Source organism: Muntiacus reevesi, chromosome X (assembly GCF_963930625.1).
Source record: "Muntiacus reevesi chromosome X, mMunRee1.1, whole genome shotgun sequence".
NCBI lineage: Eukaryota > Metazoa > Chordata > Mammalia > Artiodactyla > Cervidae > Muntiacus > Muntiacus reevesi.
Genome location: NC_089271.1, coordinates 51,080,138 through 51,104,551, shown reverse-complemented (window position 1 = coordinate 51,104,551; position 24,414 = coordinate 51,080,138). Strand labels below are relative to the sequence as shown.

Below are 24,414 nucleotides of genomic sequence, written 5' to 3'. Positions count from 1 at the left end.
TTTGAACCTCCCATGGGGCAGGATACAAAGTTACCACGACCAGAGTTGACCACGGTGGGGCTAGGGCCATTCTCAGGACTCAGACATGGGTCTAAGGCACACCACGCCCAGGGAATGCACCTGCCAACCTCAGGGTGACATGCTGGAGACTGCGGGCTGCAGGAAGTGCAAGACTGGAGGCCTCTCCGGGTTGACTGAACAGAGACTCAGTGCAAATGTCCACTCAGTAGCCCAGAGGCAAAGATGTGGGGCTCTGTGTCCCAGGGTGTGGAGTGTAGGCTCTGGGGGAGGGGTGAGAAGCCTCTGAGGTAAATGGGAGCTGTAAGCTAGAGTAGTGTCCACTTAAAGAAAAACATATAACAGAAGAGTTGTGAGTTTAAGTTGGATTTGGGATCTCCTGGGGACTATAGCCCGGGACACAGCTCTTCCGATAGCTCTGAGAACACTGCTCTGAGGAGGTAGCAGTGAAGACAATATGATTTTTGCCTAGGAAATACATGAAGTCTAGCATGAATACAGGTAAAAGATTACTGTGAAGCACAGAGATCAGACATTGCAAGTTAATCATTTTCATGCTTTTGGGTATGTGGGAAGATGCCAGAATCTGGGGTCACTGAACCTTTTCCTGAGGTAGGTGAGTGACTAAATAAGGGCGAGTTTGTCCAAAGAACAGTGTGCCTCTTCCTGTTTTTTACCCAGAATTCCTTCAGAATGCTGTGTCATTCAGGAACCACAGAGGTTACAACTTAACCCTGTAGAGCTTGGCTGTGTGCAACGCTGTTTCTCTTAGGGATCCTAATTCATCCGAGGCCACAGTTGGCATTTCTGAGATGGGGTGCATCTGTGTCCTTAGATGTGACCTGTTAGAGTTGTTTTGGGTTGATGTCCAGGATGAGCAGTCTGAACTGTTTGCAGATATCTGTCCCAGGGCATGAAATCTCAGAACTATTTGGGGGGCCTTTGTCCAGAGGGTTGGGCCTCTCAGCTGTTCATGTATTTGCAAATGAGAATAGCTTTAAGAGGAAGGGTGGATAGACCCCACTGTCACAGGTCTTAGAAGTAGGCCTGTGATGTCACATTTGCTAAGATTTCTACCATGCCTCCTTACAGAGATAAAAGCTTGGGGCCCTATCCTCAGAGAGGGTAATAATGCCCAGTTCACAGAAGCCCAGGTAATAATCCTGTTAAGAACAATACTTGCTGATATGACTAGAACCCTTGATAGGGGCCCTATGACAAACACTGTGTCCACACACTCCCTCAGTCATCTGCCCAACCCACAACAAGGAGGGCACCATTAGCAGATGGGCGCCCAAGGCCCTGTGCAGATGGAAGGTCTCAGGTCATGAGGAGGGGAGGAACTGGATGTAAGCTTGGGCTCCTTGGAGGAGGCAGGGAAGACTCAGCACAACCCTGGCCAGGTAGTGGCGGAGGGGGGCGTTTGCACAGGGCCACAAGGACCCTATGACTGACTGACTGTCAGGATATGTCTCTGTGTCTCCCCATCACACACCCAGCTTCTTACCTGATGTGTGAAATGTAATCTTCACATTCCCTGGGGAGGTGGCGGGGGAAGGTACAGAGGTGAGCCTCCAAGCAGCTGGGGAGAAATCTCACATTCACCCATTTGCATGAGGCTCCACCACAAATGCAGAGATCCCTACCTCTCTTTCCCCCATTAAAGCAGTCATTGACAGTGAAATCAGCAGGAGGGCAGTCTGGGTAGGATAGTTTTTGAGAGACCCTGCGTATAGCATGAGCCTCCCCAGGAACGGAGCATGTCTTGTCCTGATGGGCAGAGGCCCTTGATGTGTATGAAGGGAGCATGGTTAAGGTCCAGGACATGGGCAACTGAGTCATTCCCTAGAGACAGTCCCTGGGGAGGGGCTTCTTTTCTCCTATAGAGACAATGTACTGTCCATCATCTAGCAGCAGGGCTGGGGCTAACTGAGTGAGGACAGTTTGGTGCCAGAAGTAGTCTCTCTGTCCCTGTCTAATGCTCTATCTTTGTCTTTCTCCCTGCCATCTCTGTGCCTGTGATATCATCCCTCCTTGCCTTTGCAAGACTCAATGTGACCTCACTCACACCAAGAGGGTCCTTGCCCTGTCTCTTCTGAGGGTATCATCAGTTGACATGAATGTTCACTGGGAGCAGTAGGGGACATTCCCCTTGAGTGTAGGGGATTCCAGGAAAGGCATGCTCAACTGCAGAAGGGGTGGGGAAGGGTTTTTCTTCAAATAAACCAAGAACTCCGCGACAATCATGTGCGATCCGGGCCTCAGAAGGATGCCTGGGGACTTCTCTGATAAGAACCCTCCTGTGGTTCAAGTCAAAATCCTCCCAATGGCCAGAAGGCCCAAGGGACCTGGCCTTCATCACTTCTGTCCCCAATCTCCTCGCTCTCCCTCCATCATGCTGTGCCTGTCACATTGCCCTCCCCACTCTTTTCATACACACTACACAGGGTTCTACTCTCCAGTTTTTCCACTGGCCTTACCTCTGTCTAGGATACTTTTCTCGAAGATAGTCATATCTCCTCTAGGCTTTTGCTCAAATGTCACAGTCTTAGAACTTCCCTGACCACTCTTTCTAGATATCATCCCATCTATTTCACTATCCCGATTTAATTTAAATCATGGCAGTTACAGACACCTGATAAACTACTTGTATTTGGGGACCACATGATCCCAACAGAATGTAAGCTCCATGAGGAAAAGGTTGATTTTCTCTTTCCTAACACACAGAGTTGTGCTTGACACATACTTTGGGGAGAATGAATGAATGATGGAATGAATAAATAAATTTAAACTTGTTGAGAGAGGCATAGCTAGACAGGCTGAGGATCCTGCTAGGGAACATATTCAGGGATGACAAGACGGTGACAAAGACATGGTCTTTATCTCACCCACGTGGTGGTGTCCTTGGGTCCCCTCGGAGTTGACCCCTTTCCTAACAGAATGGAAGGTCCTGTTGTCTCTTTCACATATTACTCGCAGTCAACGACAGAGGGCTTTCCTTCGCCAGGCCTTCAGACCCAGTCGGAAGTTTTTTCTATCCTGCCCCTTGGGGGACTGCGGCTGGCTTTCCCCCATGAGACCTATTCTGTATTGAACAGGAATGCACAAAAAGCACAATGCCAGCATAGATAAAATGCTTTCAGTGCTCTCTGTTACGACAGTGATCCCCATAGAGACGCAATCTTCAGTTTATGAAGACTTTTTCTGAGTCCAAAATTGCAGCAATCTGTGGGGTTTTCACCCTAACTTTGCTCTTCCGCCACTTGGGGATCATCTGGAATGGTCTACAGGCATCTATATCTGCTGTTCCCCAATCCCACCAGCAAGGGGCGCGCGAGATGAAACAGTTCTGTCCTGGAATGTGCCACTGAGGGGTAGCGGTAAGACCACCCACTCTGAAAGGTACCATTGGTAGAGGGCGTGTGCCAACAAGGAGGATCTGCTTACACCGCGTCGGGCATGGACCGCCGCTCCCAGCCGCGGCACTCATGGAGCCGCAGGGCCCATCCCCATTCCCTCCTCTTCGTCTTCCCACTGCTTTCGAATTCGAACGGACTGCGGTATTAAGCGGAAACTTTCTTCGTCTCTTTTTCAACTCCACCCCTTCGTTGGTGGGCCGACTACGGAGGGAGAGACTGGCTATCGGTTTGGGTTTGGCGTCCGGGAAGCGTTCTGGGCAGTGATTGGCCACCGCGTGATTGCCGGCACTGTGGTCCCAGAACTGGAACTGATGGCGGGAGGTGCCTGTATCCCCTGCGCCCGCGTTGGCGTGCGCGACTTTTCAGAGCATACAATTTTCCTCCGAGTTTTCTTGCTTTTCTTGAAGGGGTCGAGTCCTGGTTAGTGGCAAGGTTTGGCGCAGTCGCTGGCTGTGCATGGTGACGGCGTTTCAGTCTTGTTTAGCTCTCGCTCAGTCTGGATCGTGTGGCAGCACAGGATCATTTGCACAAATGCTTGCAATTCATGTCCAGGGAGAGATCTCTGAGTTTGGTGTCTTTCCCTGGATCATAACCTTTATCTGGCAGCTTGGGATTCTGTATTGCTACGTGTGACAACACAAGTGCTCTTTGGGTACATTTGATTTCCTTGAGCCTTTGGGCGGGATTGTGAGTGACAGGATATTTGATCTGAGTAGATTTTGTGAGCCATAGTACAAAGACTCTAGGATGTGTGCCTGTACACCAGGATGTGCATCTTTGGAGTTTTCTGGCCTTTCATTCCCTGGGTGAGAGATCTCTGTGTAGGCGTCTGCACCCCAGAATGTGAGATCACTGAGCTTTTGATTCTAGGTCCCAAGTTGTGATGCCTCTGTGCCACTTTAAGGATGGGTCAGTCTAAAGGTGTAAACTATCAGCTCTGTGGGGCTCTATGCACAGGTTGCAAGTTTTTCATTTGTTTGGGAACTGTATCTTAAGATTATATGATGTTCTTGGCTTATTAAAACTTCTGTCTTTCCGTTTAGGGGTTTTTGTATTAGGTCGGTAAGTGTCCCTGGGAGTCAGTCTCCATGATGTGAAGTATCTGTGCAGTTCTCATTTGTTTCTGTCTGGAAGACTTCGGGCTGTTTGCAGGGTCTCTGTCACAGTGTGTATGCTTATGGTCTCCGTTCTGTTTCACCGTCTGAGACTCGAGCTGTGTGCTCTCTGTGCAGAGGTTCAGTGAGCTCTTTTTGGTGTCTCTGCATATCTATGAGCTGTTTGGAGTCTTTGTGTTAGAAGTAAAACCTCTTATGTTCTTGGCTGTGAGGTCTCTGTCCGGGAACTGAGGATTTGGAAGCTGGCAGATATGATTCTGAAGCCTGGAACCTGACATGCTGACTGTGTGTTGTTGAGTGAATCAGTTGTCTCCTGGAATCTCAGTTTGTTCGTAATTAATACAATGGGGCCAGTGCCCATCTTGGAGGGTTTCTGTGGGTGTTAGCAATGCGGGTAAAGGGCCTGGCACCAGATTGTCCCTCAGCAAATGTTTTCTGAGCACCTGTCATAGACTTGAGCACTGTTGGAGGAGTTTGGGACAAGACAAAACTAACCAAGTCTCTCATTTCATAGACTTGGTGGTCAGTAAATAATCAAGGGTGGCAGGCACTATGAAGAAAGATATTGCTAGATCAGGGGAAAAGGTGTATGTAGGTGTGATGTTATTATTTTATTCAAGATAATGAGGAAAAGACTCCCTGAAAGATGGCAAGTAAGCAGAGATCTGGAGGAAGTGAGGGAGCAGGCTGTGGGGTTACCTAAGGGAAGAGTATTCCAGGCAGAAGGAACGATAAATGCAACAGTCCTGGCATGGAAATCTACTTGGCTTGCTCCTGACTGTCAAGGAATCCTGTGATGCGCTGGGTTTGGCACGTAGCTCTCATTGAAAGGGGCCTGGTGCTGCTGTTTCTGTTTCTCCCACAGTTTGTGGTCATCGGGACTTCACAGATGAAGGACTGAAGGCTCCAACATATGGCTGCACCTTCTCTCCTACCTATCCCTAAAATTAGGAGTGAAACCTTCTGGTCCGTCATGAGAGACAGACAGCTTGAGTGTACCAGCTGCAGGGATGATAGCATCCACACTGAATGTCAGCCAAGCAGTGGACATCAGTTATAATCATGGGTCGCTCCTCTTGATGGAGGGCAGGACTTTAGAAAGAGAAAGGAACTGGGGCAAAGGAGAGAGGCAGGAAGGGGAAACTGGAGGACAATGAGAAAAAAATGAGTGGTTTCATCACTTTGCTTGGATTTGGCCCAATTCACCTTGATTAAATGATTGGATTAGGATATGTGTGTGTGTGTGTGTGTGTGTGTGTGTGTATTCACCTTATCCCTGTCCCTACCCTTTCTTTCCCTCCCCTTCATTTTGTGCCTGAGATACTATCTGGGGCTGGAGATTTCTTTTCTGTAAATTTTTCAACCATAAGCTCGGTTTTAATATAGATTTTATGTTTCTTTTTCACTGAACTTTGATAGTTTGTTCCACTTCACCTAAATTGCCAGATGAAGTTATATAGAATTATTCATAAAATCCTTTCAATTTCTGTGGGATCTGTAACCTATTTCTTTCCTGATATTGGTAAGTTTTTTCTTTAGTTATCTCTTTTTTTTTTTATTCTTGTGGATGGAAATTTATGAATTCGTATTGACCTTTTGAAAGAGCCAGCTTTGGGTTCTGTTGATTATCTATATATTTTTTCTAATATCTGTTCCGATCTCTAATTTGCTTATTTTGCTGACAGTCTCACTCCAAAGGGGTTTAATAAAGTCCCTGAGAGTTTCCCAAGTGTAGTGAAATCTCACAGATTCTAGGGCACTGTTGTAGCCACACTGAGTGACATTCACTGAGTGTAGATCATGGAATCTGCACTTTTTAAAAGAATTCCTCAGTTCTGATTGACATGGACAACTTGTCTAGGCACTACCGAAGCAGAGGCATGGTCTTATTTTGCCTACTGCCAGGCTCATGTCTCTGCGAGCATGTGACAGGGGTTTCCTGCCTTCTCTGATGCACAAACTCAAGACCTCCAGTCTAGGAGACTCACTGACATGCTGTCTTGCTGTTCTGAGGAGGTTCTCAGACCATCGTGTCTACAAAACATCCTGATGCCAGTCTTGTCAAGCCTCCATTTGAAAGATTTCTGAAGAAATTGAATATCTATTTACTGTGCATTTCTATGATGTAAGGTCAATTTGTCTTATGTGGTAGCTGTTATTCTACATATTTTGCTCTAGAGGTTGGATCCTACCCTTGACTGAGTAAATACAGAACACACAGAGATTTCTACAGTGTGTCCAGACCTGTGGCTCCCTTACTGCTGGGCGACACTGAACAAGTTACGTAGCACCTCTGTGCCTCATTCCTCTTTTCACCACATGGGAACACCAGCTGGCAGTAAATTTAACTACTTCATGGGGCAGTGTAGACCACTGACCATGTTAAGACATGGGAAATTGTCAGGACAGTACGTGCCAGTTCCAGCTGTTGTCATTGCTGTTGTTAATATTATTGCTGTTCTACATTTCCCTGGAGATTGTTCCAGAGACACAATGTCAAGACCACCTTTGACACACTGCATGGACCTTGCACTATCATTTTGGGCCTTTCAGGGCCTCAAGATCGGAGTGTATGAGGCATGAGGGAGGAATTTTTTTTTTTTTTTTTTTTTTAGGGAGGAATTTTTTTTAGCATAATGTGTATCCCCCTCTTCTTACTGGGATATTGTGAAGCTTAAATGAAATATTTAGGTTTCATCATGTGCTCGTATGAAAAAGTTTAGTGAATTTTCTCTATGAATTTAGAAGTTAATGACCTCTTCATAGGATTTGCACCATGACTGGAAAGCAAGTGGTCACTGAACAGTTATAGAACATGAGTATACAAATTTTTAAAAAACATTGTCCAGGGAAATTAAAAGGCCAAGAAACCTCATCACATGGCCTTTTTTTTTGCCATTATTTTTGTCAAGTCTAATTTTCAATCAAATTCTGAAGATCTGAATCTGTTGAAGATATGAAAATATTAATAGTCAAACATTCATCAGCAATGCCTTCTTTCTTGTGTGGTTTTCACATTTCCAGTATTCTTGTGTTTCTTATTTCTTCCACTAATACTCATGATTGTTTAATCCAAGGGTTATGATATGGATATTTTCTGAGGTAAGTCATGAGGAGTTGTTCAGCTGTGTTTTGGGATGGAGAGTCTGAAGACAGGGGCACCGATCAGAGACGACACAGATCAGTTGGGATTGGGGAGGTAAAAGCATGGGGGCAGGCACAGGGAGATTATGAGTACAAGCAGAAACGGAAGTGAAGAGAGACAAGAAGAAAAGTTCACGCTTCTGGATCGCGTTAGCTCTCCAAATGTACACAATGTACATATGTACTCTATATGTACTCAAAAGTCTTTGAGTACTCATAGCAACACTGTAAGGTAAGCATTTTTCATGCTATTATCCCTTTTGACAGTTGAGGAGCAGAGACACGTAGACATTAATGGGTGGATGAATTTGCACAAAGTCACCTAGCTGGCAAGAGCTGAGTCAGATGGGTGCCCAGGCCAGAGAGAAACAGACAGGTGTGGTATCTGACTCCCAATCTGGAATACAGTGCAGTGTCTAGTCTACTGTGGATCAGAAGGCAGATCAACATGTCCATCCGCATGAAACATTATTATGGATCTGTAGATGAATTGAACACAGTTTCTCCTAAGTTCGTGAAAGACCATGTCAATATGCGCACATCACAGAAAACAGTTCCTAATCCATATCAAGCTCTAAACATGTATTTGCCGTGACAGACATTAGTGGAGCACCCTCATCATTCTGGAAAGTAGCCTAATCATAGTAATAATATAATGATAAACAGAACAAGAAATACATGATCTTGAAGACCTTACCTCCCCCATCTCATAATTTTCTTAAATGCAAAGAACAAAACCTGAAAGGCAATAGACCACGTACTAAATTTTTTCTCTTAAGTGTGACATTCTAGATAATTTGCAAAAAAACATTTTATTAGTATTTTAATTTGCTCTATCTTCATTGTTACATAGGCAGTTTTTCTATTATAATTGAAAGATGGACTTTCTGAAAACTTGTTCTCTTCAGGTATCTTGAGGTTTCAGCATAAAAAGTTGTGTTGGTATCCCTGCCAGGTGAAAACCCAATTGGCACACTGACATCAGAAGTAATATCTTTGGTACCGTAAGTGGGGGGCTGTAGGGGAGGAGAGAGATCCTGATGGAAGGCTAGCTAAGCCTGCAAATGTGAAAAAGGTCATTGACTCTATAGGCCCAAACCAAACAACAACTCACAGGTCCCTAGGAAGACACTGGTGGTCTATCCACATAAGTGTCTGTGTTAGGACTTTCAGACTATTGCTCTTTTGGCTCCCATGATGCAGTGGGGCAGCTTGTACACTTATAACAAAGTCCTGCTTTGACCCAGGCTGTGGATGAGAGTCACAGCCTTCCCTGCAGCACCGCCCCTTTTGTGGGTGATCTGGAGCCCTTTTTGTGATGTCGACAGATTCCAATGGGAAAGGAGAAAGAAAATACATAGCACAGGGGATACATGCACCTTCCCTTGACAGAGCTGCAGGTACAGCTTATTACAGTTACCAGTTGAGGACGAGAAAATTTCTATTTGGTGACTCAAGGAAGAAATGTGGAAGTGAATTGAACGCAAAGGGAGAAAGCATATTAAGAGAGGGTAAACAGTTAAAACTCCCATTTCTGTAGCAGGGTAGGGTGCTCCATTACTGTTGTGAGAAGGGTCCATGCTCTGAGCTCTGGGAGAGAGTGATGAGCGTTCTAAGGATCCACCATCAACCCTAAGCAGGGGGTGCTGAGTGTGTGAAGACTTAAGTCTCAGCCTTTAGTACTGACAGACACAGAAATCTTAGTCCCGCTGAGACTGGGGCTGTGGCACCTTAGTGAAACTCAAAGGTAAGGTGGTGGTGGTTCTTCTTTTTCAATCACTCAGTTGTGTCCGACTCTTTTCGCGAGACCCCATGGACTGTCCAGGCTCCTCTGTCCTCCACTATCTTCCATGGTTTGCTCAAATTCATGTCTGTTGAGTCGGTGATGCTGTCTAACCATCTCATCCTCTCTACTGCCCCATTCTCCATTTGCCTTCAATCTTTTCCAGTGAAAGGTTGTTGCTGAACCACAAAAGACACCGAGATTCTTGGGCTCTGGAGAAGAAGAATTCAATCCAGGGCCAGAGATGAGGCTTGATCGCTCAGAACTTTTCTGTAATAAAGTTTTATTAAAGTATACAAGAGATAGAGAAAGCTTCTGACATAGACATCAGAGGGGGACAGAAAGAGTGCCCCCCTGCTAGTCTTTAGCTGGATGTTATATAGCTACTAGAAGTTTGTTAATTAAGGAAAAGAAATGTCTCAAAACTCAGAGAATGTCTCAAAACCCAGGCTCCTCACCCACAACATGCATTTTGAAATAACATTGGCACCAGGTGAGTCATCCCGCACCATAAAATGATTGACATGAATCTTGAATAAAGGCAGATTTCCATACAAATATATAGTTTCATTAACATAGATTAGGAGAACAATGTATGAGTATAACATACTGGTTTGTCAAGTGGGTTCTGAACCTTTAGGCAGAACCAACTTAAGACAGAGTCTAGGGTAAGTGCATAGAATATTAACATAGCTTAAGACAAGCATTTCCATAAGAAAAATGCATTGGTTACCTCAAGGTTTGAGAAAAGTTAGGTTCAGGTGGAACCAGGTGTCATTATGGCAACACAAAATTTTAAAAGAAACCTCTTTTTATATTTGTATAGAGAAGGGGAAAATATATAGCACTGGTTTGTTTACTCCTGCCTCTTACTGCTGCTGCTGCTGCTAAGTCGCTTCAGTCGTGTCCGACTCTGTGCGACCCCATAGACAGCAGCCCACCAGGCTCCCCCGTCCCTGGGCTTTTCCAGGCAAGAACACTGGAGTGGGTTGCCATTTCCTTCTCCAGTGCATGAAAGTGAAAAGTGAAAGTGAAGTCGCTCAGTCATGTTCGACTCCTAGCGAGCCCATGGACTGCAGCCCACCAGGTTCCTCCGTCCATGAGATTTTCCAGGCAAGAGCACTGGAGTGGGGTGCCATTGCCTTCTCCACCTGCCTCTTAAGAGAGAGATAAAAAAAATGTCTGAAAAAAAAAATGTCTGACACTTACAGCCTATTTCCTCCGTTTGGAGACCCCTCGACTTCCTGCCTGTTATCCTCTCATTCCCCCCTTTTCTTTTAGGAGAATTATGTTGCCTAGGGAAAGGGGCATCAGTCTCATTCCATAACTGCTTCCAAGCTGATAAGGGGCATTGTCCTTAAATTGATGAGGCAACATATTCTCCTAACCCTTATACTGAGGGTCTCTGATCCAGGAGCTCCAAGTAGTAGTTAGAGGAAGCTGCAGGAGTCACAGGAATTTGAGCAACCATTTGTAACTTAAAAGTCTTCATGCAACTAGAATCAAATCCAGCTATACAAGTTACAGTTTCAGGGAGCAAACAGCAAAAACAGAACAAACAGAATTATTGTAATTCAGATAGTTTTCCACCATGGGGAACTAGGTAACTTCTCCCAAAGTGAGGCAATTGAGGCTGCAGGAGTATCCATAGCCTGAATCATCTTAGTCGTGTGTTTAGTAAAATGAGTAACATTAGTGCTCATTTCAGGTATATATGTACAGCACTGGGTATGAATAATGGCACAAGTTCCTCCTCGTGCAGCTGTCAGAATATCTAAGGCCAATCTGTTTTGTAAAACCACCTTTCCAATTTGTGCTTGTTTGGCATTAAGAACTGAAACAGCTTTTTGAGAATCTTGTAATGCCTGTTGAGTAAAATTAGTCAAAGCATCCACTCATAGCATAACATCTGTGGTTCCCAGAGAGGGAACAAACACTGCGGCCAAATAATCACACCAGTGAAATACAGACCTTGCCCACTGAAGCTTAAGGTGTGGTAAATTAGCAGGCTTTTCTGGAAGCTCTGAAAATATGAAGCCATGAGTAAAAGCTAGACCTAGGGTGCATCTCCCTATCCAGCCAGGGGGAAGCCATGCCCATAGGTAAGAGCCACATATCCAATAGGTCCCATTTGGAGCAAGCCAGCGTGACTGAGATATCCAGTCCCAATCAGTGCCTGGCCAGGCAAAGGGAGGACTTGAACTGGGGTTGGAAAATAGGGGAATGATTACCTTGCATATTTCCCAAGGCAAAAATCCCAATTGTTTCCAATCATCTTAATTAAATTGTTGGCTAACTTCTGGGGATGGCTCTACTTGTTCCCAGCATATAGGGGCAGTAAATATTAGACATCCTTTTTCAGGAATTCGCCATATAACCTTATATCATCCCGTATTTGATAAACGTCAGGTTAAAATCCCCTAGATCTAGACCCATTTACCTTATGTGTAGCAAAATAGTCATTAAACCAAGACAATGTATAATCAAAATGAAAAGTCATGTTATGTCCATAAAGTACAAAGTGTTGCACCAGTCCATCTTAGGGTTGTTAGATGTCATCAGATGAAGACGAGGCATCGCATATGATTGTTGTCAAAGGTATTTGCAGACTTGGAGAAAGTCTTTTCCTTGAAGTGGAGATGTCCCCCATGGGCAGCCTTCCACTGATGAAGAGGTGAGTGCTCCACTGATCCAGCAGTTAGACCAATTGTGGGATGCAGTGTAGGAGGGAGCCCAGGACAGGAAGACATTGTCTTGAGGATCAAAAGGCACACTCAGGATCTTTGGAGTCAGCAGAAGTACGCTCACATAGATTATCAGGCCCATCTGAAAAGTACAAAGTCAGAGCATAAAAAGTAAAGACGTAAAATGATGTCATTTAGTTCTGGTCAGGATGCCACCTCTTAACTCCAGTGTGATGCACCAACAAATGAATTCCTGGCACTTTGACAGCTGTGGGAGAAGAAAGAATAACCTGGTAAGGGCCTTCCCAGAGGGGTTCGAGGGATGGGACCCCAGAGATCAGTGTTGTTATGAGGACCTCGGTTCCTGGCTCAAAGAGATGCTTGCTTGACTCAGAGGCTGGGTCAGGAGTCGTCTCCCAGAGTTCTGTTAATGCCTGTTGAAAAGCTGAGAGCTGAGTTACATAACTAGTTAATTCCAAGGCTTCGGGGTCTATAACGATGTCTGTGTCTAAGAAAGGCTTTCCATATATACATTCAGAGGGAGACAGTCCCTCCTTTTTTGGGGGACAGTTCGAGCCCTCATTAAAGCTATGGGTAGGACTTTAATCCAATTGTCCTGTGTCTCTTGAATTACTTTGATAACTTAAGATGTCTTTTGATAATGTCGTTAGCTTTTTCAACCTTTCCCAAGGATTGGGGTCTCCAGGAACAGTGTAAGTGATATTCTATTCCTAGAGCTTTAGAAACTCCCTGAGTTACAGCAGCTGTAAAGGTGGAGCCATTGTCACTCTGAAGACTCCGTGGCAGCCCAAACCTGGGGATAATTTCATGGATTAAAATCTTTATAATCTCCTTAGTTTGTTCACTACGACAGGGGAAATCCTCAATTCATCCAGTAAAAGAATCCACCCAAGCTTGTAAGCAAGAATATCCAATAGCTTTTGGCACATGAGTAAAATCAATTTCCCAATTCTCTCCAGAATACTTTGGACTTCGTTGTAATCCAGATTTTGCTAGGTTTTTAGTCTTTGGGTTATGTTTCTGGAAAACCTCACACCTTTTGATAATGTTCTTTAAAGTTTGCATTACATTTTTACCTTCAAACAAATGAGAAGCCATCTGGTAAGCACTCTCTACAACTAAATGAAAACTCTGGTGTAAACCCTTAAGAATTTTCCATTGAGTATTTTCAGGAATTATTAATCGTCCATCCTTGGATTTAACCATCCTTTATCAGTAATGTTCGCTCCTCTTTTCTCATATCTTTCTAATTCTTCCTCAGTATATTGTGGTTTTTCCTGTTGAACAGGACCTGTCCAGATCAAAGGCATCTGCAGTGAAGGGGTTTCGTAAAGAGCCTCTTTTCTGGCTTGACAGTCAGCCAGCTGATTACCTTCAGCTACTTACTCCTATCCCTGCTGTGCCCTTTGAAATACATAACAGCTACTTCTTTAGAACAATCTATAGCAGTTAAAAGTCTCTCGATCTCCCTGGAATGCTTAATAGGTTCTCCTGTTGCTATTTTAAACTGTCTTTCTTTCCATATTGCAGCATGAGCATATAAAGTCAAATAAGCATACTTAGAATCACTGTAGATATTTGCTCGCTGTCCTTTGATTAACTCTAGAGCTCGGGTCAGAGCCACAAGTTCTACTAACTGAGCGCTGGTTCCCTGGGGGAGAGATTTTGCTTCTAAACCCTGTTCAGCAGTCACCATGGAATAACCTGCTTTACGACCAACATCAGGGTCTTTTCCTGTGAGTTGGCTCTTCCCATCAGGTGGCCAAAGTATTGGAGTTTCAGCTTCAGCATCGGTCCTTCCAGTGAATATTCACAGTTGGTTTCCTTTAAGATTGGCTGTTTTGATATCCTGGCTGTCCGAGGGATTCTCAAGTGTCTTCTCCAGCACCACAAACCAAAAGTGTCAATTCTTTGTCACTCAGCCTTCTTAATAATCAAACTCACACATCTGTACACAACTACTGAAAAAGTCATAGTTTGTCAACAAAGTGATGTCTCTGCTTTATACTATGCTGTCTAGGTTTGACATAGGCTTCCCTGGCGGCTCAGTGGTAAAGAATTCTCTATGGACAGCTTATCTTTGACAAAGGAGGCAAGGATATACAATGGAAAAAAGACAATCTCTTTAACAAGTGGTGCTGGGAAAACTGGTTAACCACTTGTAAAAGAATGAAACTAGAACACTTCCTAACACCATACACAAAAATAAACTCAAAATGGATTAAAGATCTAAATGTAAGACCAGAAACTATAAAACTCCTAGAGGAGAACATAGGCAAAACACTCTCCGACATAAATCACAGCAAGATCTTCTATGACCCACCTCCCAGAATATTGGAAATAAAAGCAAAAATAAACAAATGGGACTTAATGAAAATTAAAAGCTTTTGCACAACAAAGGAAACTATAAGTAAGGTGAAAAGACAGCCCTCAGATTGGGAGAAAATAATAACAAATGAGGAAACAGACAAAGGATTAATCTCAAAAATATACAAGCAACTCCTGAAGCTCAATTCCAGAAAAATAAACGACCCAATCAAAAAATGGGCCAAAGAACTAAACAGACATTTCTCCAAAGAAGACATACAGATGGCTAACAAACACATGAAAAGATGCTCAACATCACTCATCATCAGAGAAATGCAAATCAAAACCACAATGAGGTACCATTACACGCCAGTCAGGATGGCTGCTATCCAAAAGTCTACAAGCAATAAATGCTGGAGAGGGTGTGGAGAAAAGGGAACCCTCTTACACTGTTGGTGGGAATGCAAACTAGTACAGCCACTATGGAAAACAGTGTGGAGATTTCTTAAAAAACTGGAAATAGAACTGCCATATGACCCAGCAATACCACTTCTGGGCATACACACTGAGGAATCCAGATCTGAAAGAGACACGTGCACCCCAATGTTCATCGCAGCACTGTTTATAATAGCCAGGACATGGAAGCAACCTAGATGCCCATCAGCAGATGAATGGATAAGGAAGCTGTGGTACATATACACCATGGAATATTACTCAGCCGTTAAAAAGAATTCATTTGAATCAGTTCTAATGAGATGGATGAAACTGGAGCCCATTATACAGAGTGAAGTAAGTCAGAAAGATAAAGAACATTACAGTATACTAACACATATATACGGAATTTAGATAAATGGTGGCGATAACCCTATATGCAAAACAGAAAAAGAGACACAGAAATACAGAACAGACTTTTGAACTCTGGGGGAGAACGTGAGGGTGGGATGTTTTGAAAGAACAGCATGTATATTATCTATGGTGAAACGGACCACCAGCCCAGGTGGGATACATGAGTCAGGTGCTCGGGCCTGGTGCACTGGGAGGACCCTGAGGAGTCGGGTGGGGAGGGAGGTGGGAGGGGGGATCGGGATGGGGAATACATGTAACTATATGGCTGATTCATGTCAATGTATGACAAAACCCACTGAAATGTTGTAAAGTGATTGGCCTCCAACTAATAAAATAATATTAAAAAAAAAAAAAAAAAAGAATTCTCCTGCATGGGTGTACCTACGACTGATTCTTGTTGATGTTTGACAGAAAACAACAAAATTCTGTAAAGCAATTATCCTTCAATGAAAAAATAGATCAAGTGGCAAAAGAAAAAGAATCCCCCTGCAATGCACGGGATGCAGGAGATATGGGTTTCACCCCTGGGTTGGGAAGATCCCCTACCATGACCCATGGGCAGAAGGCATGGCAACCCACTAAAGTACTCTTACCTGGAGAATCCCATGGACAGAGGCACCTGGAAGGCTACAGTCCATGGAGTCATAGTCAGACCCGACTAAAGCAATGACCATGCATGCATACTACCTTTGTAATAGCTGCACTTCCAAGGATCAAGTGTTTTAATTTCATGGCAGCAATCACCATCCACAGTGATTTTGGAGCTCCCTAAATTAAATGTCACTGCATCCACTTCCTCCCTTCTGTTTTCCGTGAAATGATAAGACTGGATGGCATAATCTTATGTTTTTGAATGCTGAGTTTTAAGTCAGCCTTTTCACCTCCTCTTTCACCTGCATCAAGAGGTTCTTTAGTTCCTCTTTAGTTTCTACCATTAGAGTGGTATGATATGCACATCTGAGTTTGTTGATATTTCTGCCAGCAATCTTGATTCCAGCTTGCGAGACATCCAGCCCAGGATTTCCCATGATGTGCTCTGCATGTAAGTTGAATAAGCAGTGACAATATACAGCCTTGTCTTACTCCTTTCCCAATTTTGAACCAGTCCATTGTTCCATGTCTTATTCTAACTGTAGCTTCTTCTCATACAGGTTTCTCAGGATACAGGTCAGCTAATCTGGTACTCCCATCTCTAAGAATTTTACAGTTTGTTGTGATCCACAAAGTCAGAGGCCTTGAGGTAGTCTAGTGAATGAAGCAGAAGTAAGTGTGTTTCTGGAATTCCCTTGCTTTCTCCATGATCTGAGGAATGTTGCAATTTGATCTCTTGTTTCTCTGCCTCTTCAAACCCAACTTGTATATCTGGAAGTTCTGGTTCCATATACTGTTGAAGCCTAGCTTGAAGGAGTTTACTAACCAGGAGGCTTCAGAAATAAGGGACAATCTAAGCTTGAGAAATTGGAGGGTGTGAATGAAGCCCAATAAGAGAGACAAGAAGAGGATTCTCTAATTTGCATGTTGTTAGCAAACTGGGCAAGGGCTAGACCATACCTTCAAGTTCTTGTGTAGGACAGTAGCCTTTATCTAGAAAGTCATAAACAGTTTCACAACTGTAAGAGAGGGAGGGAGAGGGCAGTGAGTGGGAGACAGGTACCCTGAGTGGATGTGAGAGACCGGTTAGAAGGGGGTTGACAATTAAAAGAGGGAGGCTTCGGACCACAGCAGATGTGGTGCACATGGGAAAACGTAGATGTATTAGATATTTTCAAAGTAAAATGGGCAGAACTCAGCAAGAATATGGACTTGAGCTGAAGGAGAGGGAATTGTAAACATGGTTAAAATCAAGTTTCTGTGTCCTGTCACAAGAATACAAAGGTGGAATGGGGAATCCTGGAATTTGGTCAGGTCTGGGAAAAATTTCAAATAAAATTTTTATGTTTATGAGCTCATGATCTAGATGGATATGATAACCAATATTTAAATATGTAAAAGCTCCTTTTCCTTTAAAAAAAGTGAGAAGTGTTGAGATATAATTTATATACAATAGAAGTCAATGGTTTAATGCATTACAGTTTGTCGAGTTTTGACATATGCATACCATCGTGTAAATGCTACCACAGTAAAAATATAGAAAATGTTCCACTGGTTCGAAAATGCTCCCTTGGGCTATTTGCCATCAGACTCCTTCCTCCACTCCTACACACTGGCAACCACAGATATATTTCTGTGCCGATACTTGTGCCTTTTCCAAGAATCCATTGACATGAAATCATATAATACATAGCTTTCTGTGTCTGACATCTCTCATTGGCACAGCTGAGATGCATCCTTGCTGTTACATGCATTAGTAGTTCCTTTTTAAGTGACTGTGTAGTATTCTTTTGTACGAGTATATGCTTTTGTTTTTCTTTCATCTATATACCAGTTGTTGAATAGCTGGGCTGTTTCTAGGTTTGGCTATTAGGAGTACATGAGTAGAGTATTTGAGTAAAGGTCCTTGTGTGAGCATGTTTTCCTTTCTCTTGGGTAAAATTAAAACTGCTAGTAAGTATGAAAATTCCCATTATAATAGAATAATAAGAAGAATGTGCTACTGGAGAAGAGTGAAGAAATAGCTACAGAAGGAATGAAAAGGCTAAGCCAAAGTGGAAACAACACCAAGTTGTGGATGTGTCTGGTGGTGAAAGTAAACTCTGATGCTAAAAGAACAATATTGTATAGGAACCAGAGGTATATTCAGAGAAATCAGTTACCAGTTCAGAGATTTATATGTGCAGTGCTCCAAGCAAAAAATGGAAACAGAGGTATGCATTTATGTATTTATTCCATAGAAGTGAGTAAAGCCATTGCAAGCATGATGGAAAACCCAGAAACAGAGAAAAAAATGGTTCATCAAAGCATGTATAAAAATAGGTATTAAAAACCTTAATATCTATTTCTGTCATGAGTGTCTTCCAGAGAAACATTCTCCACTAAGGGTAACCTGGGACTACCTATCACCAGAGTTAGTGGATGCATAAGAAAGATTGCCATGGAAGGAAAAGAAATAGGCTTTAAGCCCTTTTCTCATCCACCAGAACCCTGCGGTTCCAGGACTCCACCAGAGTGGCGGGAAAACCTCACCCTGCACTGCACACGCCCAACTCAGGGAGCATGCGCAGTGTGTGCGCACGCGCCTCTTGCTGCGCATGCGCCTTGGTGCTCATACGCCTTCCTGAGCGCATTCTGTGAGAACCCTTGGGCCTGAGACGGGTGTGTTTATTCAGTCCCAGTTCTTTCTCACTACTTGAGACTCACCAGGTAGATTCACAGATCTGTCTTGTCTGGAGTTTAAGTATGCGTGCGTGTGAGGGGGAGACAGCGAGTTTTGGGCGGGTCGGGCAGTGCCGTCTGGGGCCTTTGAGGGGGAAGGCCCTCGAGGTCACCATCTTTCTCCTCACAGGTGTCGCGATGCCCTAGTTCTTGTCCTGGTGGCTGGAGAGGAAGGGCGGTGGGCAGAGGAGGGCAGGGGTTCAGATGACAGTGGGGGGAGACTTGGGAGTGCTGTTTGAGATATCTGGCTCATTGGGGCCCGGGAACTGACGACAGAGCACAGAATCTGGGGTCGGCAGTGGGACCTGGGCAGGGGGCAGGGTGGGCGATTAAGGAAAGGCCTAGAAACCGGACCGCGGTGGGGTTGTGACTTTATTGCGGGTTTTGTGGTAAGATGCCAAGAGGGAAGTGGATCGGTATGCTCTGTATGCAGACTCACCTCAGCCACAGACGCTGAGAAAATCGCCATAGTCAGGCTGTAAAGACTGAGCCTTTCTTCGTGTTCCAACTGAATTCCAAGGGAGTTGGGGAAAATAGGTCTGGTGAATAGGAGTGTGACAAGAGCAATAGTCCTGAATTTTTAAATTCCTAGCAGTATTTCACTAACTATCTTCATGATGGAAAATTGTGTTGTGAAATCAAACTTCCTCACAAAAATTCTCTGTCTTCCTGTGTACCTTAAGGTGATTTCTCTGCCAGCTTAGCGAAGATACAAATGGCTTTGCAAGCAACTGTATTTGGTGTAATTGGAATGCATGTACACTCATACTTAACCGGAGTTTTCTTTTGAAAGTATTTTCACACTTTTGAAACATAGTAAGTCAACATATGGTCATAAAAGTGATCAAATATAGCTGTGCTGTTAAATACATTTTCTAAATCACAATATTCTACTTTCAGGGAGAAATATGAGTGGGCAAGTGGCATCAACATTGGGACCTACAGGTCAAGATTCCTCCCAGCTGGATGAACCTATGGTTGTGAGTACCTTACCATTTGATAGTTTCTATTAGGGAGTCCCTGGGCACATTTCCAGGGAATTTACTTTTGAGAAAATGATGTTAAGTAATGCAGATGCAGTGATAAAGGTCTTCCGTGCTGATAAAGGCTGACAGTTTGTCTTAGGAAGGAACACTGATCCAGATCTATTACAGTCTGGCCTTGCCTGGATGTGTATACTGTGAAATTGCCTGGAAATGTGCTGAGTGACTCCCTCCTCCTGCTTATTAACAACAGATTGCGCACTTCCATCCCAGCATAGATTGAAATAGCTTGCAAAGTCTTTCTGGGTATCTCTTATGGGAGCTAACTCTTCTCTGTGGGAAGAGTAACTTTATTAAAAGTAAGTACATAGAATTGTGTTGGGAAAACATTGTTAGGTTTACTTATGATTGGATATATCTGTGTATTATGTATATTTTTGCTGTTAGATGTATTAACAACAAAAAGTTTTATTTGCATGCACACTCCACTAGGACCAGCAGCCCAGTGTTGAGCAACCTCAACAAGAGGAACCACCAGCTGAGATTCAGGATATCACACCTGGAAAGGAGGAAGTCAATGGAGAGGATCCAGTGAATCATGATGAAGAGAAGGAGAAGGATGCCCCTGGAGGTAAAGTGTATGCGTGCATCATGCCTTAAGACATAACCAGTAAGAGGAGGAAAGGAAACATTAGAAAAGGACTTCAGACAGTTCCTAAAAAACTGAGGAGAGTATGGTTTGCAGGTCAGTGTGGTCACTCAAATGTTCCCTTGTTTTCAAGATAAAGAGAAAGGGGCAACTGAGTTGTCTGAGGACAGCCCTGGGAAAGGAAAATGGTCATAACATCTGGAAAATTCTGCTTTCCTTTTTCTCCAGCAAAACATTCCTGGAATAATGCTCCTGAGGTTCTTATTCATCACATTTTTACCAAACTGGCCCAAGGCTTTTAATTCATAACACTGAGGGGATCAATATTATCATTCCCTTGTTTATAGTGTATTCTTTACAGCTGAATTGATATTTTTTTTTTAAAGATTCTGACCTGGAACCTCATCTCCAAGAATTGACTGTGGCAAAGCCTGGGGGTCAAGGCGGAGATGGTCCCGATGTTGAGGAGGAGATTGCATCAAATACAGAGCCTGTTGAAATGCCAGAAGCAGGTATGTCATCCATTCAGAAAGTAATTTATGTGGTTTCTGTTTTTCAGAATATTATATCTTTAATAATATAGAGGGGAAATTACTATTATTTTAATAACAGAGTTCACATATTCTTTGAACGATAGTTCAGACCCCAGATGCCTGAGTGCCTGACTTACAGACTTGCAAATAAAGAAACAGACAGGATCAAAACCATATCGAATTGAAAATAGGAAACCGTTTCCTTCTCTTGAGTATAAGTACTTTAACCAACAGCTAATAGTTTTCAGGTTCTTTTATAATTTCTGCTTGTAACAAATATGGAATGCATCTGTAATAAATATCAGTTTATATGAAATATGCTCAGGCATTCAAGTAGGTTCTAGTACCAGCTTTAACATAATGTGTGTGATTCTGTGAAATCCCTTAACTTCTAAACTCAACTTTACTCATATAAGTTGTGAATTCAGAACAGATACACTGAAATGCTCATTTTTCAATGCTAATTTTTGCATTCTCTGGTTCTCTTCGATGGCATGCATACAAGAATACTCTGTTTTCCATGAAAAGAAACATTTAGAATTATATGAGGGCCACAAGGAAAACAGGGGACAAATGTTGAACCCTCTTAAAACAACCATATCAGGGATAAACTAAAACATGAAAATTTCTATACTTTTCCACAGTAGAGAAGAAGCAAATGTAATACTGGCCTTCTTATTTACTTCCCTTAAGTAGTAACAGAGGTAACAACTGTTTAGCTATCCTATATTCAGAACATTATTTCAAATCAATATGTGTAAATGATACTTTTGGGGGATATTTTTGTTTCATTTTTTGTGTATTTTGTTTTCCTTAGGGTGTTGTTTGTTGTTAGATATTTTACTGAATGTGTACACAGTTTTGCCTTCTACTGAAAACTACCTTCTGATAGGTTCCATTGATTTCATTTGTTCTGAACTCAGTGTCCTTGTTTTCTTGTATAACTAGGAAGAGTAGTGTTTTAAAAAATACTCGTAATGTACCTGCAAAGTCTATAAAATCTCTAGAGAGGATGAACTGAAGGTAAGCCAAAGGGTCGACCTTAGTGTTCTTGTTTTAGTCCATTATATATAACTACAACTGCAGTGACCTTTGTATACCTCTGCTATCATCGAAATAAAATTATGCTAAGTATCTTTAATGTTTATATTATAGGTGAAGGGCAACCATTTGCTTGAAAGAAGATAAACTGAAACCATCTATGCTGTTCTTATGCTGTTTATTTGACTGTTAAAGTTCTGTCAATAAAGTTTCATTTTCTACTTGCACATTTTTTGTTAACTTTTCCCTGGATATTTAATGTTATTGAAAATTCATGGTTTCCTATTTTTATTGTCTAGTTAAGGATGTATGTAGAGATAGAATGTTTGTATATAGACTTTCTGTCCAACAATTCCTCTATGCATATTAATTCCAGAAATTTAGATCTAGATTATTTTTGCTTTTCAAAATATACTATTATATTTGATGTCAACAGTTTCTACTGGCTTAAACCTTAAACCTTTCCTCATTTTGCAGCATTGAACAAACCTAGCCAGAATAGTCTTGACTAAAACAGGTGATAATCAGCATTTTTTCTGATAGGAAAGGAAAAATCTTCTCCATTTCAACCTGTTTACGTTGCTTTTATGTAGATATACTTTATCAGAGTAAGTTCCATTCTATTCCTAATTTGCTGTTTTGAATATAGATTAATTTTCATCAAACACTTATAATGCATAAATTGTGATGATCATAGAATTGTTTTCCATCCATTTTTCTATTGCTGTGGTGAATTGCATTGGTAACCTTATACATGTAAACCACCCTCGCACTTCTAGGGTTAAAAAACTTTGGTCATAACATATTCTTTATGTGTAATCTATATGTTAATACATATACATACATATATATACCACACATAAAAAATTCATAAAAGGCTTTGGTCTTCTCTTGAATATATGGGTTTACAAAATGTGCCACCCAGATCTCATATGGTCCCTGATGAAATCATTGACAGAGAAACATTTTTTAATACTTAATACACTTGTATTGTCCTACAGAGAAATGAAATGCCAAAGCCGTTGTTAAAGGTTCTAGGGAGACAGAGAAAAAAAACTGCTGTCAAATTCCAGGCAAATACCACAGCGTATCTTTCACACACTTCTGACTTGGCTTCCAAGGTTTTTCGGGTACAGGGAGAGAGCAGCCACAAACGTCTTTTCTTCTCCATGACATCCTCCATTGGCTTGATAGTCACCAGATCTCAGAAGCCCTCCAGCTGTGCGTGTCTGTGTGTGTGTTAGTCACACAGTTGTGTCTGACTCTTTGCGACCCGACAAACTGTAGCTCGCCAGGCTTCTCTGTCCATGGAATTCTCCAGGCAAGAATACTGGAGTGGATTGCCATTCCCGTCTCTAGAGGATCTTCCCAACCCAGGGATCGAACCCTGGTCTCCTGCATCGCAGGCAGATTCTTTACCGTTTGAGCTACAGGGAAGTCCTCCAGCTGTCTGATTACTCCCTTATATTCTTATTATTACATAATAACAAAACGCTTACATCTCTGAGCCCCCATCTGCATCCTCACGCACCAGAAAATATATTTATGCAACAAAGGACCTGTTCAGAACGCACTCTGCTTAGGGAATAAGAGGGGATTATAAATAGCAGCTTTTGTGCCCTTACAGAGGTGTGAAAATCCAGGTCCAAAAGGACTGAAAATTGGAGGTTCATATCTACCACGAAACTTAATTTAGTTTAATTAAGTTAAACTTAATTTACTTAATTTACCAAAAAGTATGTGAAAAAGTCCCTAGGTCATGGAGCTGCCTGACAAGAATAGATCCCAGGAAGAAGAAAAGGGAAAGGAACGAGGGGAACTTTGTGAGACAAAATGACTTGAGTTTTACCTGCTCTGTCTCCTTATTGGCTATGACATTACATAACTGGGATTCCCTGGTGCCTCAGATGGTAAAGAATCCACCTGCAGGGCTGGAGACCTGGGTTTGATCCCTGGGTTGAGAAGATCCTCTGGACGAGGGCATAGCAACCCACTCCAGTATTCTTGCTTGAAGAAACCCCATGGATAGAGGTGCCTGACGGGCTACAGTCCATGGGTCGCAGAGTCAGACACGACTGAGTGACTAAGCACAGCACGTGACATATCTAAGAGTATCAATACTGGCTCTGACACAGTGTGTGAAGGTGAGAAAGGTATTTACATCCTTTGGATCTGTTTCCCCATTTCTAAAATGGAAATTACAATTTTACACTAAATATTTGTTATAAAGAATAAACAAGATAACGTGAGTTAGGCATTCCATTGCAAATGAATTTGGCTTATTCTACTCCAATTTTTCATTTAAACTTTCAAAACTTTTAATTTCATTTACCTTTACAACTACAATTCTCTCAAGTGATACAGATATTGAATTTTAAGTAGACTATAAGACTACCTTTTTAAATGAATTGGAGTTCAGAAACATATTTTGTCTAAATAAATAAATTGACTCAATAGCAGTACAGCTGGTATCAGACATGGTATCCATTCTAAGGTTGGTTTGTAAATGAGGACTGACAAGGCTACCCTAAGTCATAGTATGTAGTGAAAACTGTGCTC

General features: G+C 42.6%; 1 protein-coding gene and 2 long non-coding RNA genes across 8 annotated transcripts in view; 1 reads left to right on the top strand and 2 right to left on the bottom strand.

Annotated features, from left to right (window-relative positions):
- The window catches only part of LOC136153845 (P antigen family member 3-like), an 87,001-nt gene extending 63,908 nt beyond the window's left edge, over positions 1 to 23,093 (top strand). For 4 of the 6 annotated variants that reach the window (XM_065915964.1, XM_065915963.1, XM_065915966.1 and 1 more), the window contains 4 exons: positions 19,550 to 19,629; positions 20,125 to 20,263; positions 20,668 to 20,793; positions 21,970 to 23,093. In XM_065915964.1, the coding sequence (XP_065772036.1) occupies positions 19,550 to 19,629; positions 20,125 to 20,263; positions 20,668 to 20,793; positions 21,970 to 21,992 (368 nt within the window). In that variant the 3' untranslated portion in view covers positions 21,993 to 23,093. The remainder of the gene's footprint in view (positions 1 to 19,549; positions 19,630 to 20,124; positions 20,264 to 20,667; positions 20,794 to 21,969) is intronic. The other 2 variants (XM_065915965.1, XM_065915962.1) reach the window with 2 other exon arrangements.
- The window catches only part of LOC136153860 (uncharacterized), a 198,999-nt gene that overhangs the window by 131,322 nt on the left and 43,263 nt on the right, over positions 1 to 24,414 (bottom strand). The gene's annotated exons all lie outside the window — the stretch shown is intronic.
- The window catches only part of LOC136153866 (uncharacterized), a 29,890-nt gene continuing 15,221 nt past the window's right edge, over positions 9,746 to 24,414 (bottom strand). The window contains exons 3-4 of the long non-coding RNA XR_010660449.1: positions 20,676 to 20,772; positions 9,746 to 12,305 (exon numbers count right to left, since the gene is read on the bottom strand). This is a non-coding gene — a long non-coding RNA (uncharacterized lncRNA). The remainder of the gene's footprint in view (positions 12,306 to 20,675; positions 20,773 to 24,414) is intronic.